At 39.7% G+C, this 24,700-nt stretch overlaps 1 protein-coding gene across 1 annotated transcript in view; it reads left to right on the top strand.

Moving 5' to 3' along the window:
* LOC117595292 (ribonuclease inhibitor-like) overlaps positions 1-24,700 on the top strand; it is a 53,253-nt gene that overhangs the window by 12,457 nt on the left and 16,096 nt on the right. Inside the window, exons 4-6 of the mRNA XM_034295538.1 lie at positions 3,088-3,261; positions 18,809-18,982; positions 20,747-20,920. Of these exons, the coding sequence (XP_034151429.1) occupies positions 3,088-3,261; positions 18,809-18,982; positions 20,747-20,920 (522 nt within the window). The remainder of the gene's footprint in view (positions 1-3,087; positions 3,262-18,808; positions 18,983-20,746; positions 20,921-24,700) is intronic.

The following is a 24,700-nucleotide window of genomic DNA, read 5'->3' as shown; positions in this document are numbered from 1 at the left end:
GCAACTAGTCTTTCAAGCCTGGTACTCCGGAGCCACCCTGAAATGAGAACCCCGAAGACAGAAATAAGCAACTCTTGAAATAAATATGTTCATCAAAGGAGAGGTCAGGGTCGAGGGTAACACAGAGGTTTCTTACAGTTTTTTGGGATACGACCATGTAGCCGCTCAAGGTTCACAATGAGATCTGCCAACAAAGCTCTTTGTTTCTTGGGTTCTAAAACGAGAATTTCTGTTTTTCTTGAGTTTAAAAGCAAGAAGTTCTTTGTCATTCACTTCCCAATATCTGAGAGGCATGCTTCCAAAGTAGCTAATTTTGGGGCTTCTTCATGCTTCATCTAAATATACAGCTGTGTCTTCAACATAGCAGTGGAAATTTACATTGTGATTCCATATGACATCACCTAGAGGCATCGTATTTAGTGAGAACAATAATGAGCCCAAAACCGAGCCTTGAGGAACACCAAAACATACCTTTGATTTGTCAGACGATATGCCATCTACACATATGAACTGATATCTTTCAGATAACTAAGATTTAAACCTTGCTAGAACAAGTCCACTTAGCCCAATGTGGGTTTCCAGTCTCTCTAAGAGAAGGGATTGATCAATAGGGTCAAAGGCAGCACTAAGATCAAGAAAGAGCTGGATGTATGCAGAACCTTTGTCTCAGGCAAGAAATGTATCTATAAAATGTGTTTCAAAACCTAAATGTGATATAATCAATACGTCTTGTAATTACATTTCATCTTTTTAGTTACACAGGATCTGAAAAATGCATTTTAATATGGGCCTCAAAATACATTTTGTAATGTATTTTCTATGATGTGAAATGTAATGTATTTATACATTTTCAAATACATTTCAGAATAAAAGCTGAAATGTATTTTTAATAAAGTTCAATGTATTTATACATTTTTAAATACATTTCAGAATAAAAGGTGAAATACATTTTGATACCTGAAATGTATTTTGAATAAAGATAAATGTATGTATACATTTTTAAATACATTTCAGAATAAAAGATGAAATATATTTTGATACCTGAAATGTATTTTGAATTAAGTTAAATGTATTCGACATATATTCATCAATACATTCTATTTGTTTTGCATTGCAAAAAATATATTTATTTTCCATATGGGGCTCATCACTACCCCTAGCTGGGAGGGGGCCAGAGACAATTATCGATGTCGAAACATCTTTCTAGCTAGTTTATACGCTGATGCTATCTTCTGCTTCGTGACCTCTGACTGTTTCATCCTAACGTCGTTGGTGCCAACGTGAATAACAATATCTCTGTACTCTCTATACTTGCCAGTTTTAGACTTCGCTAGCACCAACCCCAGATTTGTGGCTACGTTGGTGGCTCTGCCCACCGGTAAACAGTGTACGATCGCATACTGATTCTTTAGTCTAATACTGGGGGTAAAGGAATTGCTGATGACTAAAGTGTTCAGTTTTTCTGGACCACCGGTAGAAAATCCATGCTGATTTTTCCCCTCTGAAGACGGCTCGGGCCTTGACTCATAGTCCAGTGGGGAAAGCCTGTTGAAAATCTCAATCAGCTCTAGTAGCGACCCAGTTTTAACTGGTCGGCGTCATTTCTTCCCAGTGACAATGAGAGTGTTCTTGCCTGGCTGCAGGAGCTGTGCCAGGGGGCTAACAACACTGTTGTTTCTTCCAGGTGGCACAGATGCAGTTTTTTCCATTTCTACACTAACAACACTTGCCTGATATTTGCATCTAAAGCCGAGCCTCTAATTCTGCTATCTTAGTTTCAACATGGAGGAGATGATAGTTCTTCAGGGGCGAGTAGCTCCGTTTATTTTGTCCAAATAGATTCCTGGTGTAGAGAAGTTGTGTAAAAAGTAAATAGATTAAAATAATACATTGTCTATTGCATTTGGACGATGCACATGTGTACACAATTCAAATGCAATGTTTATATACTTATTTATATTTTTAATAATGTAATTTTCCATTTAATAATGTAATTATTGTTTGCTTGTCTGCGCAATTCAAATGCAATGTAGGGGTGGGACTTTCAGTAAGATCGAGGTGTTCCCATTCCATTATGTCTGTGCACACTGAAAACACTAGGCAGTTGACACACTACACTACTCTGCAACCAGCAATACTCATCTATGATATCATACTGAGGAATATTCCAGATGATGTCACACATGAATATTCCAGATGATGTCACACATGAATATTCCAGATGATGTCACACATGAATATTCCAGATGATGTCTTTTCATGTACATTCAATGTACATTAGAATATTCCTTTGTCTGTTACATTAATATGCATACTACACATATTGTATCTATAATATTCAATACCCATTTTCTTCATATTCCATGTCCCAAGAATTTCATTTTGCAGGAGGACGCTGTGTTATTCGGTGCATTTGATAAATAAACTTTGAACTTGATCTACACTAGTTGACAAACTTGTAATAACCCAGAGGAATATCTGACTAGTATTGGCGAGATTGCCAGGTTAACAGACATAGATATTGATGTTTTAGACAACATGTTCAGGGACAATAACATTGGATGACAGGATATGAAATACTGGTCAATTTCAATTGAAGGACGCGACTTGACAGCCTGCACGACCTGGCCCAACTCCCTATGTTCAACACCTCGCGTCTGTATTTTATCGGCTAACTAAAAACATTTGCTACAGTGAAACCTTTATCTTTATGGACAATTACAGACTACTCTTGTCAATGCTTACAGTTCCTCACTCCAAAGTTTCCTTTTCAAATTATTTGTTAAGGAAAGAAATAGTGCAGTGGTCTCTTAATTTTTTCTGGAGCTGTATACTGTAGATGGAAGAAGAGAAAATGTGTGTTTATGTTTGTGTGTGTGCGGAATGCAGGAACGGAGAACATTGATGATTTTGTATACATCAAATTACATTCTAATGTGATATATAGGTCATGTCAGTCTTAAAGGTGGTATGCCCTTAAGTAAAGTTTACAAAACAATGATGATTTGTATATTTATAGCCTATAGAGGCTATTCTAAAGTTATTCAGAACTATTCTGTTTGTGACATCATGATAATCTCTCCCCAGACTGGCAGGTTGTGGAATCACAGAGGAAGGCTGTGCTTCTCTGGTCTCAGCTCTGAAGTCAAACCCCTCAACTCTGAAAGAACTGGAGCTGAGCTACAATCAGCCAGACAATTCAGGAATGAAGGAACTCTCTGCTTTGTTGAAGGATCCACAATGTAGACTGGAGATTCTGAGGTGAGAAATAGTAGTTTATTTTAATTTTGAATACAACATAGTGACAACTAACATGACAACAATACAGCAGAGGTTCAACACAACTACAGGGGACTAAAAACAGCTGTTTTTAATGAGTGATCCTCCACCAGTCCTGAGCTCCCAGAAAGAAAAAGTCCCTAACCCCCTGGTACAGTACACTGTTCACTGGTATAAAAAATGTTCAGTGCTCTTCTCTAATTAAACCAGACTGAAAATAAGGACCATTTTACATTTCTTTAGAAAGTATTCAGTAATCTATATAAAGACCTAACCACTTTTTCTATGAAACGTCTTTGGCGATGGCTTATGGTAGTGAAATGAACATTTAATTCACGGGCAACAGCTCTGGTGGACATTCCTGCAGTCAGTATGCCAATCGCACGCTCCCTCAAAACTTGCAACATCTGTGGCATTGTGTTGTGTGATGGAACTGCATATTTGAGTGGCCTTTTATTGTGGCCAGTCCAAAGCACACCTGTGCAATAATCATTCTGTCTAATCAGTATCTAGATATGCCACACCTGTGAGGTGGATGGATGATCTCTGCAAAGGAGAAGTGCTCACTAACACAGATTTAAACAGATTAGTGAACAATATTTGAGGTAAATAGGCCTTTTGTTTACATAGAGAAAGTCTTAGATCTTTGAGTTCAGCTTATGATAAATGGGGGCAAAAACAAAAGTGTTGCGTTTTTTTGTGTAATAACAAACGTGTATGCGAAGTGTAAATGCAAATAAAATGTAAAAAGCAATCCCTTGTTTACCCAGGAAAATACAGGAGTTTACCTGCTAGACATGATTGGCTGAGATAATGAAGGGGCTGGACATGCTGATATACTGAGTTCTGATTGGTCTGCCAAATCACCGGTTGCTGTCACGACACCCATAGTTGTTCAGTAAAATTGCAACCCAGGGTTTTTCAAAGGTGGACACCTGCAATCATGTTGCTACAGCTGTGAACCACAATGCCTGAATTTAGCTGGCGTTATCAACAAATCTCAGTGGGAACAAGTTATTAGATACTGCTTTCTGGAGAACAATGATGCCATGACTCAGAAGATGAATCTGATGAAAATGAGGAAATCCCTGACATGGAGCTTAGTAAACAAAGTCAACAGACCAAACGCAAACGACAAAGGACCTTGTATTCTGTCTGCCGTGAAAGTCTAGCGTTTGCTAACTAACTACAGAATTCCTTTTCAGAAAGTTATCAAAGTCATTTGTGTTAAGTTTGCATTGCTAGTTATCTAGGATAGCTACTGATGTTACTGTTAACGTTAGCTAGCTAGGTAACAACTTTAACTTACCAGCTAGATGACATTTCCTGGTTTCTAGCTTGTTCATTGGGTAGCTAGCTTTTCTTCACAAAAGTGAGCAAGTTTGATAATAAGCGACCTGATTCACCGATCATTCATTCGTGTGTGTGTGATTAGACTGGACAATAGATGGCTTCAAAATTCACCCACACCTGTAAAACCGCTAAAGAACGCTGGCTAAGTTGGAACACTAGTGCGAGGCCATAGCAAATTAATTAATATGAAACCTTCACTAAGCCTCTCGTGGCATGATTAGTGCTAATATTTACATTCCACCAACACCAACAAATGTGTCAATTTTTATTGTACTCCTGCCTCCTTAAGATGAAACTGAAAAAAATAATTCTGACGTAGAAAGTTAAAAACCAGTTGCCACCACTAAGCTGCAACCGTCCTGGCACCAGGACACCAAACGTTTATGCCACAAAGTGTGTAAAGTGTTGTAAATATACACTCACCTAAAGGATTATTAGGAACACCTGTTCAATCTCTCATTAATGCAATTATCTAATCAACCAATCACATGGCAGTAGCTTCAATGCATTTAGGGGTGTGGTCCTGGTCAAGACAATCTCCTGAACTCCAAACTGAATGTCAGAATGGGAAAGAAAGCAAAGCATTTGTGAAGCTACAACACGCACAACCTTGAGGCGGATGGGCTACAACAGCAGAAGACCCCACCGGGTACCACTCATCTCCACTACAAATAGGAAAAAGAGGCTACAATTTGCACGAGCTCACCAAAATTGGACAGTTGAAGACTGGAAAAATGTTGCCTGGTCTGATGAGTCTCGATTTCTGTTGAAACATTCAGATGGTAGAGTCAGAATTTGGCGTAAACAGAATGAGAACATGGATCCATCATGCCTTGTTACCACTGTGCAGGCTGGTGGTGGTGGTGTAATGGTGTGGGGGATGATTTCTTGGCACATTTTAGGCCCCTTACTGCCAATTGGGCATCGTTTATATGCCACGGCCTAGCATTGTTTCTGACCGTGTCCATCCCTTTATGAACACCATGTACCCATCCTCTGATGGCTACTTCCAGCAGGATAATGCACCATGTCACAAAGCTTGAATAATTTCAAATTGGTTTCTTGAACTTGACATTGAGTTCACTGTACTAAAATGGCCCCCACAGTCACCAGATCTCAACCCAATAGAGCATATTTGGGATGTGGTGGAACGGGAGCTTTGTGCCCTGGATGTGCATCCCACAAATCTCCATCAACTGCAAGATGCTATCCTATCAATATGGGCCAACATTTCTAAAGAATGCTTTCAGCACCTTGCTGAATCAATGCCACATGTAGAATTAAGGCAGTTCTGAAGGCTAAAGGGGGTCAAACACAGTATTAGTATGGTGTTCCTAATAATCCTTTAGGTGAGTGTATATTTTTTGTAATAGGCATATTATATATGTTGTGATGGCAATTCCATCGATCGACACTCTTAAAGAAGTTAGAATAGAGACAAAATTATCTTGGCACAATTTAACAGTTTTATTAATTATTTGCAAATAAGAGAGACGCGTCAAACGCTTACAAACATAATTGTCAGAGGAGTCTCTGACTCAATACATGAACAATCCGTATTTATTACAGTTAAAAGGGTTGTGGTAAGATGCTGCCCAGCTGTCCTATGTCAATAAAACATATTCCCTTTGTTCTATTACTACCTAGGCTTCACACAAGGGGCAGGGTATCCTCCCCCACATGGGTAACTTCTTCAACTCTAGGAGAAGACTCACAGCATCTGGACAAACACCAGATAGAGATTGATGGGTTATACAGATTTACCGATTAACGAGTAACCCTATAATCTGCTGATATCAGTCAACAATGACCCTAAACACCAGATCCCCCTCTCCTACATTCCTTTTCTTATCCAAACATGGGTACTCAGTCCTTTAACTAGTAACTCATTCATACATGTATAGGACCAAGTATACATCAGTTCAAGAATTTCCACAACAATGTGCAGAAAGCTTATAATCCCATTAATCTAACTGCAGTACACAATTTAAAGTAGCTATTACGGCGACTATGCAAGTGTTTGAGTATAGTCAACATCCACAAAAATTGCACCAGGGTTGCTAGTTTGGTGTCTGATGGTAAATTGTGTACTTACAATGAGCCGTCTTCTTCTGATTTCTTATCTTGATGGTCCCAAGCATCGTTTTGTTTGATAAATTCTGTTTTTATAATCGAAAACGATTCATGTTCTCCACAGTGTTGTACAACAAAATTCAACTCGGAGCAAAACTATTAATGATATTCAAACCTTACTAGGTTTTAACACAGCAAGAATTGCTTTCCTGAAAAGAACAGAGTCTCTAGCATTTAACCAGACATAGTTTATCCTTCTGCGTTGCCTATATGCTTCGCACCACATAAGCAAAGACATGCAGTATGGCACCAGTTACGCGCGAGCGCATGTCTTTGGTAGCATGTAGCTCCCTCAAATGACGACCAAGGGATTTGAAACTCGCTAGGTTGAGAGCACACGAGCCACACTTTACGGCAATTGTTGAACGATCACCGTCAGATGCACACACAGGACACACCAACAGTGCGCACCACCCCCACAAATCTTCAACCAAACTTGACTATTGCGCAAGACGCATAGCTGTCGCTGCTTACGAAACTATACTCAGCATTTAAAGTTTAAATGGCTACACCTAAGTGGAAATGCAACATAGGAGACCAATTTGGACTAGATTTCTGGAGGATATCATGGACTGTGAGTCAAGCAACTTGGTGAGTACAATAAGATAGATTACCCAAGACATACAGTGTATTACCATTAGCATATTAGGCTATGTTATGTTAGGCTATGTCATATAGTTTCTGAGCATTTACTCCCAATTGGGTCACGTCATTATAGTAGATTTCAGTTCATAATGTCCTTATATGTAACCAATTGTCTGTGATTTGGCTATGACATTTTGTGTCTGTTTCTTATGGCTTATTCATCCCCATATTTCTCCCTGAATAACCAACAGTGATTCAGGAGGTCCCTCTGGCTCTTGACCCCCACTGTGACACCATCATCTGACTGGCGATTTAAGAGATTTCCCAGAAGTCGAAAAGTCTCCCCCTTCTTTCTCCTATTCCCTTCTACTCTTTTCCTTTCTACTCCTGCCAATTGTTTGCTTACTATCTATGTGTGTATGCAGGCGTAGATACCAGATATGATCTAACATCATATGTGGTGATCACCACATAATATGCAAACACCACATATGATGTAAGATCACATATGATGCAAAAACCATGTTAGATCACCACATATGATGCAAACACCAATTATGCTGTTAGATCACCACATATGATGCAAACACCAATTATGCTGTTAGATCACCACATATGATGCAAACCCCACACATGTTAGATCATTGGACCCGCATCCTTGTGTTGCCTCCTGTTAGTACCTTTATGAAGGAAAGCACATTTTCCATCATGTGTAACATTCCTGGGAGTGTGTAACCCTTATATTAATCACTTTTGCACTGTTGTATGTTCTGTGTATGTATGAACTTGAAAATTCATAATGTGTCCAAAGTGTCCAATTTGGCACAAAGTGGCCAATCTGGAAAGGACACTTTGGGCTTGCTTTACAAATGAGTAAGTATATCACTGAATTTTATATCAAATGGCCATGAAACTTTACCCAGATCCTGCTGACATCTAGTAAATCAAGTGGAAAGTTTCTCCAGGTTCCTAATCCATGTTTGGCCTTCCCCACTGCAACTCAAACATGATGAGGAATGTTTTTGGTTTGTTTTATCTTCTGCCAAATCTATTGTGTTATACTTTCCTGCATTCATTTATAATTCCTGTAAACTACAGAGTGTCTCCTTCCAAATTATACCAAAATATGTTTCTACTATATTTAGGTCATGAGTTACAAGCATTTTGATTTGGGTACATCCTTTTAGGCGGAAATTGACTTTTTTTGCCCCTGAACATTCCACCCTCTATTGTATCAATTGCGATTACATCTGGGTATCTGGAAGTATTAAAAATATCACAACTACCGAATATTTCTAGTCTGGCGTTTGATTAAAAGGAATAGTGTGGCCAAGTCATATTTTATTAAAAAGAGGAGATTGTCTAGATTAAAATAATGCCCCATTTATAGAAATTCAAAACATATACATCTTGAGATTTTCTCCTAAATAGACCAGCATGTCCCTCCATTGGAAATCAATAGGCGAAACTCAGAGTTCCTAGGGAAAAAGGGTTTTAGGCAGTAGCATTGGATTATAATGAATGGCACAGCCCAAACATATAGCTCTGGAAAAAATTAAGAGACCACTGTAAAATTATCAGTTTCTCTGGTTTTACTATTCATAGGTATGTGTTGGAATCAAATGAACGGTTTTGTTTTATTCTATAAACTACTGACAACATTACTCCCAAATTCCAAATAAGAATATTGTCATTTAGAGTATTTATTTGTAGAAAATGACAACTGGTCAAAATAACCAAAAAAGATGCATTGTTTTCAGACCTCAAATAATGCAAAGAAAACAAATTCTTATTAATTTTTCAACAACAAAATACTAATGTTTTAACTCAGGAAGAGTTCAGAAATCTATATTTGGTGGAGTAACCCTGATTTTTTATCACAGCTTTCATGCGTCTTGGCATGCTCTCTACCAGTCTGTCACATTGCTTATGACAATCCATCTTCCTCTTGATCAAATTCCAGAGGTTTTCAATGGGGTTCAGGTCTGGAGATTGAACTGGCCATGACAGGGTCTTGATCTGGTGGTCCTCCGTCCACACCTTGATTGACCTGGCTGTGTGGCATGGAGCATTGTCCTGCTGGAAAAAACTATTCTCAGAGTTGGGGAACATTGCCAGAGCAGAAGGAAGCAGGGGTTCTTCCAGGATAAACTTGTACTTGGCTTGATTCATGCATCCTTCACAAAGACAAATCTTCCCGATTCCAGCCTTGCTGAAGCATCCCCATATCATCACCGATCCTCCACCAAATTTCAGTGTGTGTAAGACACTGTGGCTTGTAGGCCTCACCAGGTCTCTGTCTAACCATTAGATGACCAGGTGTTGGGCAAAGCTGAAAATTTGACTCATCAGAGAAGATGACCTAATTCCATTCCCCTATAGTCTGTGATGGTAATTCCATCGATCGACCCTCTTAAAGTAGTAAGAAACAAAGACAAAATTCTCTTGGCACAATTTAACAGTTTTATTATTATTTGCAAATAGGAGAGACTCGTCAAACGCTTACCAACATAATCGTCTGAGGAGTTTCTAACTTAATACATGAACAGTCCGTATTTATTAGAGTTAAAAAGGGGTGTGGTAAGTTGCTGCCCATCTGTCTTGTCAATAAAACACATTCCCCTTGTTCCATCACATATCCTGGACTTCACACAAGGGACAGGCTGTCCTCCCTCACATGGGTAACCTTCTCAACTCCTGAGGAGTCACAATGTCTGGACAAACAACAGATAGACACTAAAGGGTTATACAGATTTACTGATTTACAAGTAACCCTCTTATCAGCTGGTGCCAGTCAAGGATGCCCCATAGGCAAATACCAGATCCCTCTCTAACACGTTTATTTTCTTATCCAAACATGGGGACTCAGTCCTTTAACTAGTAACCCATATATACATGTAAAGGACCAAGTATACATCAGTTCAAGAATTTCCACAACAAGTCCAATCCTTATGGTCTTTTGCAAATGTCAGCCTGGCTCTTCTTTGCTTCTCATTGAGGAAGGGCTTTTTTCTAGCTTTGCACAACTTCATCAGTACCTCATAAAGTAAAATGAGGTGTGCCTGTGTTGGAATTTAACAAACACTGGAATGGAATGGCTGCCATACATGTAGAGATGCTGATTTAAGAAAAATTAGGAGTGATCTCTTAATTTTTTCTAGAGCTGTATTTAGTTATGAAGCTGAGATTGTCCTGATTAAAATGGTCTGTGATTTGAAAGAAAATATATATACATTTTGAGATATGGTCTGAATTACACAGGCAGGTCTGCACATCTAGGCTTTTTCCAATGGATAACAATGGGGCAGCAAATTTAGAAAAATATATTGGCATTTCTGAAATGTCAGTGACTGACTGTAGATGACAATTAATTTAAATGAAAAGTGTAAATAGAAGTTCAGTAACGATATTGTATTTATTGTATGACTTCTTTGTCCTCCTTATACTAGTAGGGCTGTATGCATAGCAGTACAGTAGTGGTCTTTTTTTTTATGAAGACAAGTTGGTGCCACAGGGCTCAGTACAATTGAAAGGAAGAGCCAGGGTGAAAAAACACGTAAAATAAGGCCTGTCTTTCCCAGATTTCTCTAAAACTACAACACGTAGCTTGGATACAATGTCAAATTAATATACTGGCATCCATGACAAATGCAATGAACAAAATTTCACCCACATTTTTTTAATGATTATGCCTAGCTATTGTATCATGTTTATATTCTCTTCACAAAAGTGAGCATGTTACTTAATTACATTAGGAAACTATGCAGCAGTGTGGTCCCAACAAGCTCTTCTCATGCCTTCTTTGAACATACCATATCCAGAGATTATCCTGACACAAAAAGAATGCCCGGATGCGTATCTGGAAAATCCATATGAAATCGTTGCACTATAACCGTAAACCGTTTTATTGCACCCTGTAATTAAAATGATTAAATGTCACCCTCCTCACTGGATTTAAAGTCAGGTCTCCCACGTGAGAGGAACTGTATTTAACCACTACGCCAAGGCACTACACGATTTACTGGTCGCTAGACAGCATGTGTTAAACTGACTAAGATTTCTTATTAAGTTTACCTCCATCACAAATAGCTCCTATAAACTATGGCTTTTGCTACAGTCCGTTTTAACAGCTTATTAGCCAGTAATAGGCTTACTAGTATCTACTAACTTCCTAGGAATAGTCATAAGAATTGAGTAATTGCTAGAGAGACTGAAGATGAACTTTTCCCTGCCAAAGGTATTTCATTTCATAGCACAAAATAATTTGTTTTCTTTCATTCGTAAATGAAATTGATGTATAACTGTATAACCGTAAACCGTTGTTTAGGCTATAACGTAGATACTGAATGTAGTAGCCAGCTAAGTTTTTGTCTATCCTAACCCAAAAAGCGTGCACGGATGCGTACTTCGAAAATCTACCAGAAACAGTCAAACAGTTCGTCTTCAGTCTCGCTAGCAATTACTCAATTCTTATGACTATTCCAAGTATTAAGTTAATAGATACTAGTAAGCCTATTACTGGCTAATAAGCTGTTAAAACTGCCAGTGGCAAAAGCCACACAGTTCATCGATGCTATTTGTGGTGGAGGTAAACTTAATAAGAAACGTTAGTCAGTTTAACACAATGCTTAATGGTGTCTAGCGACTGGGCAATCATATAGCGCAGTGGCATAGTGGTTAAAGACACAGCTTCTCACGTGGGAGACCTGGGGTTAGAATGCGGTAAAAGGGCAAAATCATTTATTACTTTAAATTGCAGGCCAGCTGAACTAGGCTAACCTTGTTCCTTTTCTGGTTCTTAAATGATTTTCACACTTCCCAGAGAGCTGGTCTTTGTTTACCCACATTCAGCATAGTTCACACCTTCTTAGGCCTTAACCTCACCCAGCTCTTTAAGTATTAAAATGGTGAAACTATGACCTTATGCTAAACTGGTCAGGTTGGTCTCTAATAGACACACACTATATCAAACCAAATAAAATAAAAAGACGTCACACAAGAAATGTTACATTATTATTAACTAACGTTATAGCTAATCATCAGGTAAAGCTAACAACCCAACCACCAAACTAGAATTCAGGAAATGTTATCTACTGTAGCTTGTTAGTTACCATTACCAGGCTAGCTCACGTTAACAGTAATGGCAGTACCTACAGGTGCTGGTCATATAATTAGAATATCATCAAAAAGTTGATTTACTTCAGTAATTCCATTCAAAAAGTTAAACTTATTGAAACATATATTTCAAGTGTTTATTTCTTTTAATTTTGATGATTATAACTGACAACTAATGAAAACCCCAAATTCAGTATCTCAGAAGATTTGAATATTGTGAAAAGGTTATATATTGAAGACACCTGGTGCCACACTCTAGTCAGTTAATTAACTCAAAACACCTGCAAAGGCCTTTAAATGGTCTCTCAGTCTAGTTCTGTAGGCTACACAATCATGGGGAAGACTGCTGACTTGACAGCTGTCCAAAAGACGACCATTGACACCTTGCACAAGGAGTGCAAGACACAAAAGGTCATAGCTAAAGAGGCTGGCTGTTCACAGAGCTCTGTATCCAAGCAAATTTATAGAGAGGCGAAGGGAAGGAAAAGATGTGGTAGAAAGAATTGTACAAGCAATAGGGATAACCGCATCCTGGAGAGAATTGTAAAACAAAACCCACTCAAAAATGTGGGGGAGATTCACAAAGAGTGGACTGCAGCTGGAGTCAGTGCTTCATGAACCACCACGCAAGACATGGGTTTCAGCTGTCGCATTCCTTGTGTCAAGCCACTCTTGAACAAGACACAGTGTCAGAAGCGTCTCGCCTGATCTAAAGACAAAAAGGACTGGACTGCTGCTGAGTGGTCCAAAGTTATGTTCTCTGATGAAAGTACATTTTGCATTTCCTTTGGAAATCAAGGTCCCAGAGTCTGGAGGAAGAGAGGAGAGGCACAGAATCCACATTGCTTGAAGTCCAGTGTGAAGTTTCCACAGTCAGTGATGGTGCCATGTCATCTTCCGGTGTTGGTCCACTGTGTTTTCTGAGGTCCAAGGTCAACACAGCTGTCTACCAGGAAGTTTTAGAGCACTTCATGCTTTCTGCTGCTGACCAACTTCATGGAGATGCAGATTTCATTTTCCAACAGGACTTGGCACCTCCACACAGTGCCAAAGCTACCAGTACCTGGTTTAAGGACCATGGTATCCCTGTTCTTAACTGGCCAGCAAACTCGCCTGACCCTAACCCTATAGAAAATCTATGGGGTATTGTGAAGAGGAAGATGCGATACGCCAGACCCAACAATGCAGAAGAGCTGAAGGCCACTATCAGAGCAACCTGGGCTCTCATAACACCTGAGCAGTGCCACAGACTGATCAACTCTGCAGTAATTCAGGCAAAAGGAGCCCCAACTAAGTACTGAGTGCTGTACATGCTCATACTTTTCATGTTCATACCTTTCAGTTGGCCAACATTTCTAAAAATAATTTTTTTGTATTGGTCTTAAGTAGATTAGAGTGTGGCCCCAGGTGTCTTCAATATTGAACCTTTTCACAATATTCAAATTTTCAGAGATACTGAATTTGGGATTTTCATTAGTTGTCTGTTATAATCATCACAATTAAAAGAAATAAACATTTGAAATATATCAGTCTATGTGTAATGAATTAATATAATATACAAGTTTCACTTTTTGAATGAAATTACTGAAATAAATCAACCTTTGATGATATTCTAATTATATGACCAGCACCTGTAGAGATGCTGATTTAAGAAAAATTATGAGTGGTCTCTTAATTTTTTCCAGAGCTGTATTTAGTTATAAAGCAGAGATTGTCATGATTATAAAGGTCTGTGATTTGAAAGAAATTATATATATATACATTTTGAGATATGGTCTGAATTACACAGGCAGGTCTGTACATCTAACCTTTTTCCAATGGATAACAATGGGGCAGCAAATTTAGAAAAATGTACTGGCATTTCTGAAATGTCTAGCTAGCAAACGTTAGAATTACCCGTATATATGTAGGCAGAGATCGTCAAAGATACATCGAAATGTATCTTAAAATAAGATACATTTAAAATGATGGTATCAATATAAACTACAAAATACAGTAGCCACACAATGTATCAAAAATGAACTACTGTGTTTTTGTATATAACGGATCAAATATTCACATCCCTGTGATCACCCAGATTAAGGTTAGTTTTAAAGTAACCAACAGTTTAATGTTTAACTACCAGTTTGCTAATGACTCATAACTGTATCCTAATTTAGTTACTTGGTGTTTGGTAATGAAGGGCCTACTTTGCATCAGCAACACCAACTCAATGACAAACAAGTCATTCATAAGAAGACAACTGATGGCACCTTTATTCATATCAACTAGTATCTAAGTAATTAATAATTTGATTATTAATCAAATATAATAATAAATTATGTGTCAGGCAGTCATTCATGCAATGGTATGCAATATCATGATCCAACAAAACAGCTACTTCAATTAGGGTACAATCATTTAGCAATCAATTATTTAGCAATTGGACACCTATTTGGAAGTTGAAAACAAACATTTTAGCACTATCAACAATTATTAAATTATCAATATATTTTCATTTTAAATGTAGCGACATAATTTGTCAGTGAGTATTAACCCAACTCCAACCATTGAATCTATTGAGAGATGCAGAATATAAGTATAGAGGACACGCATTATTGGAGTAGTAAGAACATTTACTTAAACTCCAATAGAGAATACTACAATAGAGAATTACAACAAACTTCTCAAAATGTGTGGCATATAGATGTCGTTGATGGGGCCAGTACAATAAAGGAAAATAAACACTACTGTAGCTGAGGATGGGATGATTGTTAAGATTTAACTTTATTATCATTGAACAGTACAAGTGGAAAGAATAAGTGTGCAATTCATGCAAATGCATTACATATGGCAATTCTAAATGTGCAGTGGAAAATTCACAAATGTACAGAAAATGTGCAGGTATTAAGTATAATTTATGTACAAGTGAGATAAATAGATGTGGCATTCTGAGTTTGCAGTTGAGGCAAATTGAGGGAGTAGAAAGCATGTGCAAATGAAATACAGGAATAACAGCAATGACACGTGAACTGAAATCTTATCAAACTAGTTCAGTAGTGCAGAGGGTGGGCATAGTTAGTGATGGGAAGTGTGATGGCAATTTCTAAAGTGCAAAACAGTTCTGTGAAAATGGTAGGTAAGACAGGAGAAATCAATTGCGCAATAAACGGTTTTAATAAACTTGCAAGGAGAGAATACGCAGGTTACAAAGTAACAGTGAATAGTCTCTAACTCAATATAGCTCATTCAACTGTATATATCACATAGGAAAAAGGGGTGTGGTAAGATGCTGCCATCTGTCTCATGTCAATCAAACACATTCCCTTTGTTCCATTATAACCTAAACATCACACAAAGGACAGCTCTCCTTCCTGCCATAAATACCTTCTTCAACTCTAAGGGTTCCAACCGAACCCCAACAGACAATTGATGCCCTGGTGAGTTTATACAGATAAGGAGATAAAGAGTAACCCTTTCATCAGCTGATACCAGTCAATGATGCCCCCTAAGCAAATACCAGATCCCCCACATTCCTCTACCTATCTAAACAGTGGGACTCAGTCCTTTAATCAGTGAGAATACATTGTATAAAGAAATTTCCACAACAGAAGTCACAGAGTTCAGGGTCCCTGGTGATGCTGCATGCCCTACGCAGACACTGCTTGTGCTGTAGGTCTTCAGTGGCTGGGAGCTGGGTACCCGTGATGTGCTGGGAAGTTTTTACCACCTGTTCCAGGGTCTTCCGGCCACAGAGCAACCACCGAACCACACTGTGGCACAGTTGGTCAGAATGCTCTCGATTGTGCAGCAGTAGAAGTTTGGAAGGATCTTGGCAGACTGGCCTTCTTCAGCTTCCCTGAGAAGTACAGCTGCTGCCGTGCCTTTTTGACCAGGCCTGAGGTGGTCAACATCTTGATGATGATGTTGGAGTGTACAGGAACACAGTCATGGGTGAAGAGGGAGTACAGGAGGGGGCTCAGCACGCAGGCTTGTGGAACACCAGTGTTCAGGACCAGGGTGGAGGAGGTGAAGTTGTCTAACCTGACAGAATGGGGTCTGTTGGTTAGGAAGTCCAAAGTCCAGTTAAAAAGAGAATGGCTGATCCCAAGGTCATGGAGTTTGTTGAGCAGCCAAAAGGGGATGACTGTGTTGAATGCTGCATTCTCACATAGGTGTTGGTTTTGTCCAGGTGGGTCAGGGCAGAGTGTAAAGCTGTGGAGATGGTATCCTCTGTAGACCTGTTTGACCGGTAGGCAAACTGGTAGGGGGGAGGCAGGACTTGAGGTGGGCCAGAACTAGTCATTCGAAGCACTTCATGATCGTGGGGGTGAGTGCGACAGGTCGAATGCAGAAGACTGCTTCGGCACTGGCACAATGGTTGCAGTCGTGAAGCACGTGGGGACCACCACCAGGGCCAGTGACAGGATGAAAATGCCAGCTGACCAGCACATTCAGGGACTCCATCAGGACCAGCAGCCTTGCATGCATTCACCCTGCTCAGTGCAATCAGCCCATCTGCAGTGGATAGACTGAGTGGGGAGACCATTGGGAGTTCAGCTTTGATGGCTCTTTGTTGTCCCTGTCAAAGTGGGCGTAGAACCTGTTTAACTCGTCTGTGATGGAAACGTCACTGGCTGGTGTTATTTGACCGATAGTCAGTGATGGCTTGGATGCCCCATGCCACATCCGTCAAGGAACAGTGTTGTTATTGAAGTGCTCCTCAATCAGCAGTTTGTGGTCATTTTGATGCCCCTTTTCAGGTTGGCCCTGGATGAGCTGTAGGCCTCCGCATCGCTGGATCTGAACGCAGCGTCACGTGCCTTTAGCAGTTGTCAGACCTTTCTGTTTATCCATGGTTTCTGGTTGGGGAAAGTCTTTATTAGTTCATGGGTGGTGAAATCGTTGGTGCAGTTGTTGATGACTAATGTGTCATACTCATTAGCGCAGGTTTTTGTGATGTTAAAAGATACTGTAATGATTGGTGCAGTGTTGCGGGAGCAAGGAACCAGGTGCAGGCAGGAGTAGTCGGTCTTGATTCTTTTAATTTAAACAAAAGTAACACAGAGTACAACAAAACACGAAAGAAAAGGTCTGACTAAAGCAGCAAAACGAATGCAAGCAACGGATATACAGTACTTACCTAAAACGGCAACACACAAATACAATGATCCACACTGTGGGGAGCAGAGGGGAAACATTTAAACACTTACAAATTAGCAGATAGGGACCTGGTGTGCATGATTGAGACGTGATAAAACAAGTCCGGGATGTGTTGGTAAGTGATGGGAAACTGAAGGTGCACGGGACGGTGGCGCTGCTGCTCACTTTACCGTGACAGATACTTTGCGGTTTACTTTTGGGTAACTGAGATAATGTTAGATACTTTCTGGCTAGCTAGTCTTAATATGGACAATATGTAATTTAAAGGATTATAACATGATCATTTAACTTTTTATGTAGAAAAACCATATCAGTTGTTATTCCAATCATGATGTCAAAAAAGTGAGTAATGTATATTTTTATGTCATGCATGTTTATTTTCTTATTTGTGACTCAAAGGCCTTTGTGCCCTGGCATGTGGGACTTCGTTCCCTAAAAATTTTTGTGACACTGAGGGTCAAATGGCCTTGCTCCTGGTTCACACTCAAGGTGTTCAAAGAATCTGTGCATCTTTCACTGTCTCTGTCATGGATGCCATGGCTGCCCTTTGCTTGCAAATGTAATCCATGGACAGTTGTTTTATACAAGATGGGGCAGCGTTTTCTTTTTCGACCATTGCAATGAAATGGCTATATTTTGCCTGAACGTTTCGAAGCTCTAGCAACGCGATTGCAGTTGTCTGTTTTTCGAAACCTGGTTTTGGAATTCTATTGACCAAGTACCTGTTTTATGACAGAAGCTGTTGACTTGGCAGACCCGTTAGAAAATGCTTTTAGTTTAACTTTTTATTAGTATTACAATTTGTTTATTGTCATTCCTGCAACTCTCCTCCTCAGACAGTTGCAGTTTATGAACAGGAAGTTACATGGAAGTTACATTAAAGGAAGTTACATTATAATGTCATGTTTTGGCAATGTCAGTTTTAAAAGTATGCCATGAAGTAAAGTTGATATGACAATGATGTAAGCTATAGAGCAGTGGTGTCAGAACGGTTTTTTATTTTTTTGGTGCCCAACTGAGACCAAATAGAACCACCTGAAGAAAGATCTTAACTAATTAGTGACCTAATGAACCAATCAAGCAGTGAGAGTGAAAACCTGCAGACACTCGGCCCTCCATGGAACCAATTTGACACCTCTGCTATTCTAATGTTATTGTGAACTATTGTTCTGTTTGTGACATCATGATATTCTCTCTCCAGACTGTCAGGTTGTGGAATCACAAAGAAAGGCTGTGCTTCTCTGGTCTCAGCTCTGAAGTCCAACCCCTCACACCTGAAAGAATTGGATCTTGGCTACAATCAGCCAGAGGATTCAGGAGTGAAGGACCTTTCTGCTGTGCTGAAGGATCCTCAATGTAGACTGGAGACTCTGAGGTGAGAAATAGTAGTTTCTTTTTTATTCATATTACAACATAGTGATAATGAACATGACAACAATACAACTGAGGTGTTACACAACTTCAGGGGATTAATACTGCTGCTGTTTTCAATGGTTGAATCTCCACCAGCCCTGAGCTCCCAGCAGGACAATGTCTCCAGCCCCCTGGTACACTGTTCACTGGTACAATGTAAGTGTTCACTGCTAGGGTTGCACATTTTTGAGATGCAAATCAATCAAATGTATTTATAATACCCTTTTTACATCAGCAGTTGTAACAAAACACCCAGCCTGAAACCCCAAGGAGCAAAAAACAACAGTGTTGAATTTCAGTGGCTAGGAAATACTCCCTAAGAAGGTAGACATTTTGGAAAAAGCCTATTGAGATACCAGGCTCAGGTGTGACCAGTCTCCTTCTGGCTATGCCGGGTGAACATTTTAAGAGTACACGTTGTAACAATTAATAAATGCATAAATGCATGTAGGCTGCCAGAGGGGCAAACCTTCCATGGGATTAGATTCACTTTGCTGTCATTGAACAGTACAAGTACAGTACAATGAAATGCAGTTAGCATCTAACCAGAAGTACAAATAGAAGACAGAATATTTACGTATTAAGTATAATGTATGTAAATACTCAATAAAGGCAAATTCAAGGTGCATGTCCAACTGAAATGCAGTGTGGAATCTGAGCATTAACAATTACAATATGAATGTACGTTTCATTGTAGGTCAATATGCCTAGATAATGAGAACAACAGAAACCTCTCTGTTTAGATTATCTCTCTGTAGGTTGCGCTCTACTAACCCCAGGAATGTTTTTTCATTGACCATTTGGCATGGGGGTTACTGTCTTGGAAACCTGATCTTTGCTAGGTAGACACACCCTTCAATGTATATATCAGCTTGTAACCAACATTACAGTGAGATGAGATTGAGGTTGTGTAAGGAAGACCAGGTCCGTAACCTCATAAGACTTTCTAATGCTGCCATAAATAATGTAATTTCTCTCTCCCTTGACAAACGGGTATTGGATAATTATTACAACCACTATACGAAACGGCCGATTTCTAACAGCAGTGATATCAGAAATGGGTTTCCTGAGGTAGATTTTTGCATGTAACTCACCAGTCTTTGTAAAGCGTTGTCAGAGTCCAGTAGTACAAGGAGAGTAGTGCAACAAGGCCCTGAGAGGCAGTACTAAGCGGTGGGCGGGTGGGTGTGGTTAGTGTTGGGGACAGAGTTCAGCAGGGTTACAGTAGTACAGCAGAAACTGTTCCTGAGCCTGCTGGTGCAGGAACAAAGAGACCTGTACCGCCTGCCTGATGATAGGAGGGCAGTTTTTGGCATGGATGTGAAGGGTCCCTGACAATGCCATGCGTCCTTAGCAGACACTGCTTGCGCTGGAGGTCTACGATGGTTGGGAGCTGGGCACCAGTGATGTGCTGGATGGTTTTCACCAACCGTTGCAGGGCCTTCCGGTCAGCCACGGAGCATCCGCCGAGCATTAGTCTGAATGCTCTCGATTGTTCAGCGGTAAAAGTTCACAAGTATATTGGAGAACAGGCAGGCCTTCTTCAGCCTCCTCAAAATGTATAGGCACTGCTGGGCATTTTTGACCAGGGCTGAGGTGTTAATGGACCAGGAGATTTCCTCTGAGATGTGGACACAGAGGAATTTGAAGCTGGACACACGCTCCACCTCAGTGCCATTGATGAGAACTGGGGTGTGACTGCAGCCTGTTTATAATCTCTCTCCAGACTGTCAGGTTGTAGAATCACAGAGGAAGGCTGTGCTTCTCTGGTCACAGCTCTGAAGTCAAACCCCTCACACCTGAAAGAACTGGATCTGGGTAACAACGATCTGAAGGGTTCAGGATTCAAGCATCTCTCTGCTATGCTGAAGGATCCACAATGTAGACTGGAGAATCTGAGGTGAGTAGTCTATTAGTTTGTATTTGATACACTAGTCCAGAACCTCATACTTGGTCCGCCAGGCTCACTTGGGGTGACAATGTCTCAGTGATTTATTTGGTCCCTAGAGTTCTAAAATGTGTGATAGCAGTAATCTGGAGTGTTTAGAATTCATCTCGCTTTCATCCCTCCTTCACATTATTTCATTCCATAGAGATTTTACCCAATGACCATCAATTAGGGCTGTCACAATATCAGATTTTCACTACACAATTATCATGGCCAAAATAATTCTTGACAGAGGCGGAGCTTTAATGTCTGGTCGACATCCGCAGATCCGCAGACAGTACTCATTTGCATAAATATTTATAAAAATAGAATCGCCATAATCGTCCGATTTCAATGGTATATTATTTGTAGCCACTTTCGTGAAGCGTTCCGTGTATAATTTGTCTGTGTATAGTTTGGGTTGCTATGGGAACTTTTCACCAGGCAACGACATTGACCATGCATCTTAGAAAGGCTAATGTGTAGACAAGAATAGGGATTACAAGGGTGTACATCACTATATATGATGTTTTGAACCATAATACATTGTTTGTATTATAAATATGATATAAAAATATATATTTAGTCAACATAGTATGGTTGTGTTCTTGAGTTTTTGGGAAGAAGTTGGTCATTTTTCTGAGTTTATAAATTATATAAGTCCAAACGTAACTGGCGATCTAGTGCTGCCTTTTGGTGGCCGTTTTGCGTCATTTCACCCCAAAAGAAGTGATATAAAAAAATTATTTCTCATTATATTGTGTTTTATTTCTAGGTAGAAGAACCACATTTTTTGGAGGTGTCTATATTTTTTATCTTCTATTATTTTATTTCTTCATTATTTTCAACCCAATACAGTGTAATTTGATAGTAAAGGCATGAAACAATGAGGGAATACCGTTGACACAAAACTTTATAATGCTTTCAAAAAAAAGAAAATATGCTGAATGGCATATTTTTTTGCCATTCCAATAGATGAGTTTTTAAAATGGTGACCCAGAGGTCTGTTTTTATGTGTTTTTATTGTAGCCAAGGGGTTTGTGATTACCAGGATACATCATTATAGATTGTATCTGTTACAGAAATGAATCTAGGACCCAAAATGTCCAAATAGTGTAATCCGGCCGAAATCCGGCCGACCACTTAGGTTAATGGGTGCGATGTGTGCGTGGCACGACTGGCAGCAAATCACAGAAGTTCATCTTATGTTTGAATAAATTATAGCAAGCATAATACAATTATATTATGATTAATTTGCTACATGTTATTTAGTTGACATGGAAGTGATAAACATCTTTATTTTTTATGATTCCATAATGCATTGAATGACAGTTTCCTGCTATTTTTAATGACTGTGTGTGGTTCTTATGAGGAGTTCGCAAGTGATTGGGCCTGTATTGTCAGTGAATCTGGCAACCCTAGGTATAATGTCAGATTTTGTCAGCTCGTTTGCTAAGGATCTGAACAGTTGAAAATTAAGTAACAAAACATAAAAATGGAATGTAGATATGTCTGCCACTCATAGGAAAGAAAACCAATATATTATAAAAATGTTATATAATGATATGTGCTCTTGAGAAACGTCTTTAGTCAAGTTGTTGAGCAGCAGAAGCAAGAGAAAATGGATAGATCTGACTTTAAAATGACAGGATCTGCATCACAGTTTATAGCAAAAGGGGATTATAGTTATGATCCAGGTCCGAAAGCAGCTAGCAGCGAAGTTTTGTAACTGCAGGTACGTTTTGTTGTAGCCTGATAACAAGCTTCTGTTCATCATGGTACGTGAAACGTGTGTACTTATTTGGGAGAATAGTATAAAATATTTATATTATCTATTATCTTTTAGTTGGGAAATCAAGTAAGGGTGGGGGGAGCCTCCGCGGCTAAGGAGAGAAAGCTAAGCTCCATCACTGATTCACAGTAACGATATTATCGGTATCTATAAAAAAGTTGGGGGGGGGGGGGGTGCTGTCAGTCAAATTAATCTTCACCTTAGTTTAATGTTTTTTTTTTCTCTTTTTTGGCAAATGAATTACACTGAGAATACGAGTGTATGGAGGTGGAGAGAGTCTGTCACCATAACTGTACAAATAAAATAGTGAAAAGGCAACCAGATGAACTGATAAACAAAGGATCCACAAGGCCTAACACCAAGATGAGTTTTGGAAAAATAAAAAACATTTTCGCCTAGTGAATAGGCTACAAAAAGGTATAAATTCAAACACTACCGTATAGGTCCAGTATATAGGTCCAGTGACCTACAAAAAGAATGGCAAACAGCAGCTGGGGTGAAGTGCACGGCGAGGATGGTTTGAACCAGGCTCCTAGGGGCAGGGCTGAAGTTGTGCAAAGCTAGAAAAAAGCCCTTCATCAATGAGAAGCAAAGAAGAGCCATGCTGAAGTTTGCAAAAAATCATAAGGATTGGACTGTAGAGGAATGGAGTGTGGTCATCTTCTCTGACGAGTCAAATTTTCAGCTTTGCCCAACACCTGGTCGTCTAATGGATAGACAGAGACCTGGTGGGGCCTACAAGCCACAGTGTCTCGCACCCACTGTGAAATTTGGTTGAGGATCGGTGATGATCTGGGGAGGCTTCAGCAAGGCTGGAATCAGGCAGATTTGTCTTTGTGAAAGACTCATAAATCAAGCCAAGTACAAGGGCACCCTGGAGGAACACCTGCTTCCTTCTGCTCTGACAATGATCCCCAACTCTGAGAATAGTTTTTTCCAGCAGGACAATGATCCATGCCACACATCCAGGTCAATCAAGTGGTGGATGGAGGACCACCAGATCAAGGCCCTGTCATGGCCAGCCCAATCTCCTGACCTGAACCCCATTGAAAACCTCTGGAATTTGATCAAGAGGAAGATGGATGGTCACAAGCCGTCAAAGAAAGCCGAGCTTAGTGAATGTTTGTGCCAGGAGTGGCATGAAGTCACCCAACAGCAATGTGGTTGTCAAACCCCTCACATCTGAAAGAACTGGATCTGAGCTACAATCACCCAGGAGACTCAGGAGTCAGACTGCTCTCTGCTGGACTGGAGGATTCACACTGGAGAAACTCAAGTATGTCCTGTAGATTGTTTCTCTGTCAGTAATCAGTAATGTGGTATTTTTTGCAAATACAGACCTGTGTCAAATACAGACCTGTCTACCTGTACTCATTTTGCGTAGCATAAACACACTTTCAAGTTTGAATTTCACGTATGTGCTATCAAGCTGGATAATTGTTAGTTAGTTCAGTGTGGGTTAGTTAGCTCAGTGTGGGTTAGTTAGTTTAGTGTGGTAGTCATTTGTATAGTGATCTGGAATTGGGTCCAGATGTTACCTCTCACTACCACGCATTGTGTCAGATAAATCTCATTGCTTTTCATGATCATAATTCCACACCAGACATTACTCAGCATAAATTACACAACCCAGGAGTGCTTAAATTGCACAAAAAGCTCATAGCTAAAATATCACCAGGTAGGTGAAATAAACACTGTAAAAAAGATTGAATGATCGATAAACATTATCTAGGCTCAATGGTATTTAAAATCACTGACACAGATAATAACTAAAGAAACATCAGTGCAAAACAGGGTTTCTCCAATATCTCAATGTAACCCAACAATTACAGCAGTGCAAGATTACAGGAGAGAAAAAGGTAAGCATGTTATCATACTTAGGGGTCAGGCTGACTCTCTTTCTTGTGACAATGTTCCCAGAGGCAGAGGTTTTCCGACTTACAAAGCATGTGGAAGTCTGT

This window comes from Esox lucius, chromosome 11 (genome assembly GCF_011004845.1).
Source record: "Esox lucius isolate fEsoLuc1 chromosome 11, fEsoLuc1.pri, whole genome shotgun sequence".
NCBI classification, from domain to species: domain Eukaryota; kingdom Metazoa; phylum Chordata; class Actinopteri; order Esociformes; family Esocidae; genus Esox; species Esox lucius.
The sequence above is the reverse complement of the archived record's forward strand: the minus strand, read 5'-3'. Positions and strand labels throughout refer to the sequence as shown.